The 12211-nt window shown below is 32.9% G+C and overlaps 2 protein-coding genes across 15 annotated transcripts in view; one reads left to right on the plus strand and one right to left on the minus strand.

Annotated features, from left to right (window-relative positions):
* The window catches only part of SGTB (small glutamine rich tetratricopeptide repeat co-chaperone beta), a 78307-nt gene that overhangs the window by 54266 nt on the left and 11830 nt on the right, over window positions 1-12211 (plus strand). The window lies entirely within an intron of this gene.
* The window catches only part of TRAPPC13 (trafficking protein particle complex subunit 13), a 33377-nt gene that overhangs the window by 3100 nt on the left and 18066 nt on the right, over window positions 1-12211 (minus strand). For 4 of the 12 annotated variants that reach the window (XM_014856358.3, XM_014856357.3, XM_070519579.1 and 1 more), the window contains exons 6-11: window positions 10612-10684; window positions 9274-9318; window positions 5849-5866; window positions 3820-3953; window positions 2167-2365; window positions 907-1007 (exon numbers count right to left, since the gene is read on the minus strand). In XM_014856358.3, the coding sequence (XP_014711844.1) occupies window positions 907-1007; window positions 2167-2365; window positions 3820-3953; window positions 5849-5866; window positions 9274-9318; window positions 10612-10684 (570 nt within the window). The remainder of the gene's footprint in view (window positions 1-906; window positions 1008-2166; window positions 2366-3819; window positions 3954-5848; window positions 5867-9273; window positions 9319-10611; window positions 10685-12211) is intronic. The other 8 variants (XM_014856360.3, XM_014856359.3, XM_070519581.1 and 5 more) reach the window with 3 other exon arrangements.

The following is a 12211-nucleotide window of genomic DNA, read 5'->3' on the forward strand; positions in this document are numbered from 1 at the left end:
GAGAAAAGGATGATTCTGCATGGGAGAGTGTAGATAACGTCATAGGGGAAAGTAAGTATTTTTGTAATTTTGAAGGATGAATATTTCCTATTTCCCTCATATCATAAAGCTGGAATGGGTATGGAATTAAAAAGGATTATACATTCACTTTAGAAGGACTGGGATTCATCACTGCCATATTATCAAAGTGCCCCAACTAATAATACATACCAAGTAATAATGCAAGTAGTAGGTGATAGGACTAGAATTTAATCCTAGGTTTTTCTGGCTTCAAAGCCCCAGGCTCTTTGCTTCCCAATAGCTAGATTATGCTCTCCTTTTTATCAAAGGCCTGTTTTCCAATCTGATTATCATTTATATTAAATTCACAACCAATTTTTACTTTTGTAATACTAAAGATACAGCACAGGTATAAGTATGGCTCAGAAAAATCTATCTTATTATGGCTCAGAAAAATCTATCTTATTACATTAAATGTATAATGTATTATTCTAGAAGAACCTACTAGGTCAAGCTTTCATAATCTAAAATATGAAGGATGTGTAAACAATGAAAAGAACATGGACTTTGAAGTCAAATATACCTGGTTTCAAATGCTGGTGCCATCTTTTCTAGCTCTCTGAGCATGAATAAAGTTACTTACACCTCTGAGTTGGCATTCTCTTGCACAGAAATACCTACCTCAGAGTATTATGCATGAATGAAATAAGATACAGAACATGCCTCATATAGCAGGACCTCAAAAATACATAACGTACAGCTACCAGATGAAGACCTTTACAGTATTCGGAGAAGGCTATATGGTAAGAGGAAACTTAAAAGGAGATAGCATATTTAAAAGATTTTAAAATTCTCTTTTAGGTAGGTGAAGGGGAAAGAACATCCATCCACAAACATTGGCATTACCTGCAGTTTGTTATTTTACAGGTAATATGAAAAGGTTCTTCTAGGTTTACGGTATCTGGGATTGCCTCCAAAGACAACCTAACATCTCCATAGCCTGGAGCCTAAAAGAAAAGCAACACAGTTAACATACATCTACCACAAAACCTTTCCATTTTAATGAAGGGATCACGCCAACACATCCACCCAATAGTTGGGTTTCCAAGCTGATGTTCTAAGGAAATACTTCTCAGTCATTGTACTCTTCTTTATTCTAACTTGTTTGGCTGCTACTACCTGTGGAACAGCACTAGAAACCCTAACTGTTTTTGCTATAATTACCCCATGTTTAGCAGAGTTAAAATGAATCTCATAGGTAAATAGTAAAGAAATTTCAGGGGCTCTGATCTTAAAGGAATGCTTTCCAAAGATACTATAGCTTATACTACATAACTCTAAATAGGTAAGGTTACTGCCTAGATAGAAAAAGGAAGAGCACTTCGATACGATCCAGGAAGAAAATCATGTCTGTTCACAAGACACACGGGCAGGGACAAAGCACAGAAACATCAAAGCTTGGAACATGCCATGGCAGGATGATAGCTAATTGCTATATTTTAAAATAGGCCCAGTGACAATCCTTTTTTTCCCAATTATTACCTCAAATAGTAGAAGAAAAGTAAATTTTAGAATATATCACAATAGGTAGTATTTAGCATAAAGGGAGGATTCTGTAGCATATCCCAACTAACACAAGGAAAAGAACACTGGTAACTATCTACTCTCAGAGCAGAAATTAGGTAAAGTATCCAACCAATGCTTACAAGATAATGTTAGTGGGACTCACTTTCTGAGTTTCAGATGACTCAGATTTTAAATATCTTAAAAAAAGGCATGAACCAAGTAGGTGAATGTAGTAAGTCCAAAAGTTTCAGGACATTTCAAAAAAAAAAAAAGACTTCATGTAATAGAAGTCAGATGAACAGTAAGCATGAATTACCATAGGAGGGAACAACTGATAATCACATATTTTAATTACTGTTTGGTAAAGTAAAAAACCATGTATTATAGTGAAATTAACATTTGAGTATTTTTCATTCATCTCGAAACCAATTTTCTACCTAGAGATCAGTGAAATTATTAGTGTTTTATCTTGTTCTCTAGCAATATTAATGCCTTTTATAGTGCTCTGATTTTTAATGATAGATCTAGGGAAATTTGAGTTGTTCCCACTATCTCCCCCTTATGTACCAGAATCCCCACTGATGTTTTTTCCAGACTCACCATTCTTTGAAGTTGGCTGGTCTGTAATCTTCCCCTTTCACCTAGATTTGTTTTCCACACTATATCCAATTTTCCAATTACTGTTACTCCCTTAATGATGCCTGCTTTTTCTGCAAACTCCTTCTTGGGCTTTAGGCAGTACAAGTACTGGCGTGTATCCATTGGCTGCAAATATGCTCTTGACCCAAACGTAGTTACACTGAGGGATTGGAGATAGAGATGGAGAAAATTCTCTAGACTCTTTTAGAAGAAAAACCATGGCTGTGATTGTTACTTTGGACAGGAACTGAATTATTTACCATCCCAAAGATCTAGAACAGGTCAGTGGTTTCAATACAAATGAAAAGGACTTGTACTGAGAGGATTACTTTTCCTTAATTTTTTCCAGTTGATACGGAAAATCTAGAGGTTTTTTATAATAGAATGCAATGTATTACCTAAAACATTGGACATGCATCAAGTAACTGAAAAAATGCAATAGAAATCAGAACCTTAAGTGTCTTCTTTTCTCTAAAATTATCAAATAGTTTAGAATAAGAGGGAACATACCATTCTAAACCAAATAATCATTTTTAAAATGAACTAGAAGACCAGAAAAAGAATGGAAAATGATTGTTTTCATTAGTGGGGCTATGGGAGGCTACAAACATTTTTGTGTTTAACCACCATAATAAGATAAAAGTAAACTTTTCATTCTTGATTAAGAAAATTAGATATTTTCTCTAGCTATTACCTTCTTATCCATATTAATGTCAACCTTACATTTATTTATTATTCTTTTAAATTACCTATAGAAAGACATATGAACAGTCATGCACCAGATACAACATTTTGGTCAATAACGGATCACATATACCACAGTAGTCAAATAAGATTAATACCATCTAGCCAAGGGGTGCAGTAGGCTATACCATCTAGTTTTGTGTAAGAACACTCTGATGTTCACATGATGCCGAAATTGCCTAATGACACATTTCTCAGAATGTATCTCCATTGTTAAGTGATACATGACTGAAGTTCATTTTCACAGAAAATTAGATCATCTATTCCTATACTACTCCTTTTGATGTTGAGAGAATATTTCTTTTTAAAACTCACCCTCACCCTTTGCCTTTCTAACTTCTCCATCATCCCGTCGTGTGTCTCAGTTTTATCATTTGCAGGATAAGGATGAAACTGAATTATCATGAAAATTAAAAGAACAAGTGCTTCAAACAGCGAAAGATAAAATGCAAGTAGCTAGGAGGGAGGGATGAACAGGCGGAGCACAGAAGATTTTCAGGGCAATGAAACTATGCTGGATAATGCAGTAATGGGGGCTACATAGCATTACGTTTGTCAAAGCTCATAGACCACACAACAGAAAGAGTGAACCCTAATGGAAACTAGGGACTTTAGTTAATAATAAGTATCAAGATTAGTTCATCAATTGTAACAAATGTGTCACATTAAATCAAGATGTAAACAATTAAGTGGGGAGGGGGGCATGTGGGAACTCTGCACTTTCTGATCAATTTTTCTGTGAGCATAAAACTTCTTTAAAAAAATAAGGTCTATTAATTTAAAAAAATTATAAACCATGCAAGAGTAATGGATGTTAGAAAAGTTCATATCTTTCAAAATAAGAACAAATGCTTCATAATTCATATTTACCATTCTCCAGCTTGGTTGACTGAATTTAATTCTGCTACATTATACATTATAGATGGCTCCAATGAAACTTTCTCCATAAACATGGGTGAGGTTGTAATATTCTGAATCTGGGCTTCCAGAAACACTTCATCAGTCTGAGGATATGAAAAAAATATCCACCAAAGTGTGATAATATTTAAAATCTTTACTTCAACAAAAACATCTGATCTATATGAAGAAAAAATATTAACCACAAATGTGATTAGTTCATGCCTGCAAATCAAAGTTATAATTAATCAAGAAAAGAAATCTTCATCCTAATGTAATTAACGGGGAAAGTCAAGTGTTAGTCAACTGATACCTTGTTAAACAATGGATGAGGGATAACTACAATATTTTTTGTATTAACATCCAAAAATATTTATTTAACTGGAATTTCATTCACAAATATCCTAAACTTTCTAGTAAGTCATTAACACGTTAAAATGTGATTTACTATGATGAAAATACCTGTCCACCTATCATTTCAGTGATCAAAGAATTAGGCATTCATTATACTCCAGCATAATATAACTTCAGTTGTCATATTACTTCAATTTAGCCAGTACAGGGACCACTAGTACAGTGAATAATCTTATAGGACTTAACTTTTTAATTAAAGCAATTTGTTAGTGGTCATTAGTGATTTCTTGGTTCATTTTAAATTTTATTTAGGGCTAAAAAAATGTGAATTATACCTGACAATCTTAGAGCTTTTAAATCAAACAAAAGATATTTGTAGCCTTAGTGACAGATTTGAAAACTAATGCTGTTTAGCGGTACTTTAATCAATGGGTAATTTAAATACATACTTTTATGTAAATTTTTAATTCCCTGATTATTTATGCTAAACATCCTTCTTTTGACACTATTTGGGTATTTTTTTGTGTAAGTGTAATTGAAAGATAACAGACAACTTGGTTCATTTTTGAAACAAACCTATATGAAAAATAACATGTGAAGGATATTCAAGAATTATTTTGTTCAAAAGTTTCATAGTAATATATATAGAAATAAAACAAAATAAACTATGACCAAAAAAATTTGGTACTTATGACCTTTTTTTAACACTAAATCCAGGAAAATGGAAATCAATTGCAAAAATATAATGATGAAGTTATAATTTAATGTACTATTATCTAAAGTAAAACAGATTCTAGTCCTTGGCACATGTGCTCAAATGAAAATAGAAATACAATGACTTAACAATTTAAAAGAATGTCCAATTTAGAGGCATTATTCTGTTACTTTTTCTTTAAAAAAAAAAGTAAATATATCCCATCAATCCATTGCTTTAAAAAACATAACCACAGACCCACATTTCCAATTTAAAAATGCAATTTTCTGCATAAATTTAGGAAGAGCTTAGATAAAATGAAAGAAAAACAAGCAGCATAATGGAAAATTAAGTTAGTTTGAACAGTTACTATAATTTGACATTTGAAAAATTAAGATAAGAATTCAGTGCTAAGGCAACTGATGTATGTTGTGTGCTGCTTACATTAAATAAAATTTTGAAAATATGATTTTGGTCAACTTGGGAAGATTTGATTTTCTTCTGTTTACAGTTGTCAAAGGGCCATCTTTACGTGACCCAGACTTAAAACTAAAACCATTGTGCATTGAAGATGAATTTCAACCGGATACTTTATTCAGAGAATTGAAGTATAATAGGGTATTTTATATTAAGATGTTGAAAATCTCAAGGCTATTTTTAAAAAAGTTAACATGCCTCTTTTAAAAAATACCTAAAGGAAAAACCCTAAAAATAAGAATATAATTATTTCAATATGACAATTTAATCACTGATCTAATTATTCCCCAAAGAATAAGAATCAATTATAATATTAAAAGCACTAACAAATTATATAAATCTTTTTGAAGTCACAAGGGTAGTAGTCACAACTAACTTTGTTTTTCCACTATGTTTTGTAAAGAGAGATTAATTACGCAGAGTCAAAAAGTAGTGAGTAAGAAAAGCATATAAATTTATAATAAAAAATCAAATTACCACAGAATTGAGGTCACTCTAATGGAAAAAAAGAAAAATTAGAAAAATCAGAATTAAATGTTAAAGAAAAAGATTAACTAACTTTAAAATAAAATGCATTTCTGCATTTTTTTTAATTTACTAAACAAGACAGCATTAGTAAAACAAGAAAGTAAACAGAAGGCAACATAAAGAAATATGACAAATCATTCTTCTAAAAAGGTGAAACTGCTAGGGTTAAATGAATAGCAAAGAACACTACAGGTGAATACTTAAACAGGAGCAAATACTCAAGGGCACATCCTGGAGGGAGAGGGGCATCCCACGCCTTTCTATTCTATGAATGCGTTACCTACGTTGTAATTCTTCATAGATTGCTTAGGATGGAAATATACTATCCTCCACATTCAGTATAGATTTATACTGTATAGCTTCTCTTAAATTTATCTAATAATGGCATGCTTTTCAAGGAGCATCTTGGATGATGAGAGTTCTACGGATCACACTTCAGGGGAATGCTGCATTAGACCACTTCAGACAATTGAGACTGTATTCTCCTTTTGTTAATGGATTTCATAGTCTTTTTTCCATATATATATTTCTAAAGCTACTTATTCATCAAAGGCCATTTCAAATGTCACCGCTTTTGTCAAACACACAGCTGGAAATGTTTTTGCCTCTTTATGTTCCCAGAGTATAAGCACCCTTCCTCCTCTGGACGGGAGAGCTGCTTACCCTGCAGCTGTGCCACGTCAGTCTCCACTAGATCTAAGTTCCTTGACGAGTGGGAAGATGTGCAGTTTACATTTATTTCTCTTCAGTACCTGGCATGGAGGGAGCTCTGTAATCAGCAGGTGACCAAGTGTTTGAATACTAGCTTCTACTGTAACCAAACTTCTTGCAAGGCTTTCCTATTCTAGAAGACTACAACAAAGTTTCTCATGAAACTTGTTTTACTTTAGGTGATTTGCATATTATTAGAATTGTTAGAAACAGCATAAAAAACATGTATCTGAGACAAATGTAGGGCCAATAATAATTGTTGTGTAAGGACTATGGTACAGAGTAATAAATATCATCTACCGATATTAGTGTGGTTTACTAATTCCGACAATCTTCCTGAATTTCCTAGTTAGAAATTCGTGCTACAGGCCGAGGAGTATTTGCTTGCCTAATAGGTAAGACCAAATATCTTCAACAGATCCTAAATGCTATTTGTTCACTCTTGGTTTTTAAAGAGATGCCTATTTTCAAAAGTTCAGAATTTTACTAAAATTTTTTTTGCTTAAGTTTGTTGGCAAAGTTTAAATATTATGTCTATCTATAACGTTAACTAAAAAAGGCAACAAACCAAATTGTTGCTATGATTATAAAAACAGAACATTACATAGAAATGAGTAAAGACAAAGAGAATATGGATTAATGAAAAATCAACTACCTGTTGGTGTGGTGGAATTGTGGGGTTTTTTTTCTTTCTTTTTGGAAAGTACGTAAGTTCTATAATATTATTTATGGAATAACTAGCAATTTAAAAAACTGTCGGCAAATCATTCTGAATATTAGTGTTATAAAACTACTTGACAATTATCTTAATGTACCACCACATTTTCAACAAAGAAAACCTAAAATAGCTTAATATGTGCCTTCCTAGGAGCCAATTATACCAAAAAAGAGCCACCTCCAGCCCTACTTGTTTTTAATTTTCCAACATAGCTATTCCAAGAGAATGGCTACCAATCTCCCCTGATACTATGAATGAATCTTTCTCAGCAAAATGATAAATTAAGACTATTTAAAATTTACCAAGCTGAATAGCTGTAATTTATCAACAGTACACAATTAATAACAAAAAAGGTGGAACAAATATGTAGCATCCAAACTCCTCTACCCTCTAAAAGACATGTCAACTCTTTAAACATCTAGTAATGCCCTTGATGAGACTGTACCCTTCCATCAAATATGCCTGCTCTTCATTATGTGCTCAATATTCCATGTGCATTTGTAACTCTGCTTGGAATGCCTTCACTCTTCTGACACTGATCTTTGCAACATCCATTCCTTCTAGACTCTGCTCCAGTTCCCCTCCTCTTCCATGAAGCTTCTTCAGACTACTCCACAATCTCATGCCCACAGTTCCTGTAGCACATCTTTTTATAGCATTCTCTTTAGATTCACTATATACTATACTGGGTAGTTTTTTAATTTTATGCACTTTTTTCTTTTCTCCTAGTAGGTCTGTACAGCAGGTCAGTTTCCTTATCTTAGACATCTTATGCCCAGCTGCAGTATAAACTTTATACTCAATAAAAACTCAGATGCTGATGGTAAAAATATATATCGACTTTGACATGTGACTGCAAATCTCTAATCATCTGGTTTTAGAGTAATAAAGATATAATTTTCATCTCAAAATACTATATTTGAATATCTTTGAATTTATCACTGTGGTACAAAACACATGATTTTTGAGAGATCAGGGGCCCATTAGGAAATTTGCTTTTTCTGAAGCTCTAGAAGCCAGGATAAAATAGAATTTTGTAAAAGAAATCCAAGCAATAAAACCTTTCTCCTATGGCAAATTTTATTTTATCTCTTTTGTTAGGCTAGAATATAGATTACCCTCTATTGTAAAAGTTACTTCTTTCTATATTTTTGCCAAACTTCTTTCTCCCAACGAACATTTCAAGCCATTCACCAAACTCAGCATCCTAACTCTGGCTGGCATATTGACTTCCCAGGATAAAGAATTTAATGTGCTGAGCTTTGCTTCTCCTTGTTTTTCCATGTGAACATTAACTCTTTTTTGTAGGGTTAGATCCACTACTTCAATTCTTTTTCTTTTTTTTTAGGAAGATTGGTCCTGAGCTAACATCTGTTGCCAATCTTCCTCTTTTTGCTTGAGGAAAACTGTCGCTGAGCTAACACCTGTGCCAATCTTCCTCTGTTTTATGTGGGATGCTGCTACAGCATTGCTTGATGAGCAGTGCTAGGTCCACGCCTGGGATCTGAACCTGTGAACCCTGGGCCACTGAAGTGGAGCACAAGAACTTAACCACTACCCCACCAGGCCTGCCCCTACTACTTCAATTTTTGTAATGTCAGAACCACATTGTAAATATTTAACAGGTTGCTAATGTTTTTAGACAGTAGCAACAACCATTAAATGGAATATAGGGCAATCATTTAATTAAAGGGGGTGAAAGCCTCACAAAATTAACGAGAATAAAAATCAAGGCATAATGATTTCATGTAAGTAGAAAACAGTAGATTAAAAGAGATCTACAATAAAATTATTCACTTTGAACTTTATGCTCATTTTTCACAAGATATTTGCAGTCATATCAGCAATTTACTTCAATATGAAAAGAAATGTAATACATCAGAATTTTAGTCAAATAAGAACTTAAAACAATAATCTGAAATCACATTAAGTGCCCAACACTTACCTCTGCATTGTAAAATTTGGTTTTCACATCCAGTGGTTTGAGAACCTAGTTGAATAAAGCATATCAATCAGAGGAGATTCTTATCATTTGACCATTTATTTTTTCTCGTTTGTTTTAAATCGTAGTGTTTAAATTTGTCAAAGGCATTTTCCAATTTTAATTCTAAAAGACTTTTCTAACAAGTATGCAATACTCTTGCAAAAACAAAAAAGGAAACAACAATCCCCAGTCTATTTTTAAAAAGGCAGCCATCATTTCCTCACTGGGTGATAGATAGTTACATGAGTTACCTGGATGTTTACTTCAGAATATTTTGCTAAACTGAACACACATATTTTATGTATTTTTCTATTTATATATTTCACCAAAAATGCTTATCAAAATAAGCAATCGAACCTTCTATTTTCCTTAGCATGTGAAACTTGAAACAAATGAGTGATGCAGCCAAGCAACAGCAAAATCTTTTTTCCCATTGATAGCACTTTTTCTTCTACTAACAAACAGAGGAATGAAAAATCTATATAACATCATATACAGATCCATATTTATATAGATATCTATGGTCATCTCATCTCCCCACCCATACACATACATGTGTTAAACCAGTGGGTTTTGACTGTTTTTGATCATGGACTTTGAAAATTGTATATAAATATAAAATTCTACCTACAATTCCAGTGACTCATGGAATACCTGAAAGAAGCTTAGACCACTTAGCCCAAGTCAACAATCTCTCATTTAAATATTTCTTTAGAAATTTGATATTATTTACACTTATTTTATCTGGATTTTACACTCATTTTATCCCTCTTCTAGATTCTTGTGTGTTTTGTCAAGCATGAAAACAAAAATAATTACTTTTTTGGATAAAAATCTTCAAGAGAGGGGCTGGCCTGGTGGCACAGTGGTTAAGTTCGTGTGATCTGCTTCGGTGGCCTGGGGTTCACGGGTTTGGATCCCAGGCATGGACCTACACCACACGCTCATCAAGCCATGCTGTGGTGGCATTCCACGTACAAAATAGAGGAAGATTGGCACAGATGTTCCTCAGAGACAATTTTCCTCAAGCAAAAAGAGGAAGATTGGCAATAGATGTTAGCTCAAGGCCAATCTTCGTCACCAAAAAAAAAACTTCGAGTGAAACATTACATTGGCAATGATAATTTCTCTGCTTTTATTTAAATTTAGTTTGACTTTAGATTGATAGTAAAGTGACAAATCCAAAAATATTAAGCTATTTGCTTTCTTTGGAGCCTGTTTTCAGAGCAAATAAATAAAAATAACTTCATAGGGAAGAAAAGGCATCTAAAAACTATTTACCATTGTCATGTTCAATACCTGAAATTTGAAGAATTTTCTAAAATACATTTTTTCTCCACCCTGAGTTGTATAACTCACTGCACACACCAAGCTGAAACAGAAAGATGTTTTAATGATTTTGAATCATTTTTAATTTTGTTTCTTAACAGCAATTCAATACACTTCAATTCTACCCATGAATTTGGAAAATATTTATGCCAATGACATGAAAGTGAAGTCAAATGAACCTAGAGAAGGAAAAAATGAGTTCCAGCAGATATAGATATAATTACATGAACAAGAAAGCTCTGATTAGTAAAATAAGATATGCCATCTTTGGAGCAGGAAGTCAGAATCTTTTCTTCTAAAAGGTGAAATATATTTCAAAATAAGTCTCAGAATAACCAAATAGTTGAAGGTAAATAATAAGTTCGTATAAACTAGAAGAAAATACAAATATAAAAAAATTCTAGGATGGGCAAAGACTTCTTAACATAAATGCCATGGAAAGGAAAAGATTCTTAAAAATTTATAAATTGAATAAATCAAAAGCAGTAAAACAAAATAAAAAAGCAGATAACAAACTGGGATAAAATACTGCTAACAATATAAAGAGAAATTTCTGTAAACAAAACATTAATATCTTGCTCAAAATAGGAGGGAAGGATACACAGACAAATCGTACTACCATAATTGGCAAATAAAAAATGTGAAAATGTTCAGTCTCACAAGTGGTCAAAGAAACAAATTAAAACTGCGATAAGATTTTTCCATCTCAAGATTTGGCAAAAATTCTTTATAAGTAAAATCAGAGTTGGTGAGGGTTTAGAGAAACTGACTCTTTTTACACTGCTAGTGGTTATAAGAGATTTAGAAAACAATCCTTCAATAAAAGAGTCTTAAAAGTGCTCATACGCTCCTATAGCAAACACACTTCAAGCAATCTAGCATAAGGAAATATTAAGGTGCTAATCACTGTGTTATTTATAATAGTGAAAAACTGGAAATAATCTAAAGTTCAACATTAGGGTAGACAAAGTAAAGTACACGGTCCAAGTGTGTAAGATAAAGCCATTTAAAAAATAATGTTTTCAAAGAATACTGACTCAAATGGGAAAATGTTCACAGTGAGTTGAAGAAGGTAAAACCACGGGTAATATGATGATGAAAATTTTGTAAAATATTATTTATTTATACATATGTATAGAAAAAGGAATGAAAAGAAATATGCTGATATTTTAATAATGAGTATACTAGCTGGTGATAATATAAGTAATTTAATGTCTCCTTTTACTTGTGCCCAGTACTCAGCCCGGTGCTCAGGATATGGGGTTGATCAGAACACAATACCTGCTCTCAAAGCGCTCACAGCAGGAAGCAGTGTAACCAATTTCAGGTTTTGAAGCTAGATTTAGATTTGACTTCTATGCCATTATTTTCTAACTATTTAATTCTACAAGAGTCTCATTTTCTGTAAAAGGGGGCTTTTACACATTTAATATCATTTCAATAAACACAAATTCAACAAATATTGACCACTATTCTCTGTGAGATCCTGGGGATAGAGTAGACTTTGCGGAACTCATACTTTAATGGGGATGGCAGGCACTCAGTAAGCAACCGTAAGTATAAAAGGCAT

This window comes from Equus asinus, chromosome 10 (genome assembly GCF_041296235.1).
Source record: "Equus asinus isolate D_3611 breed Donkey chromosome 10, EquAss-T2T_v2, whole genome shotgun sequence".
Taxonomy (NCBI): Eukaryota; Metazoa; Chordata; class Mammalia; order Perissodactyla; family Equidae; genus Equus; species Equus asinus.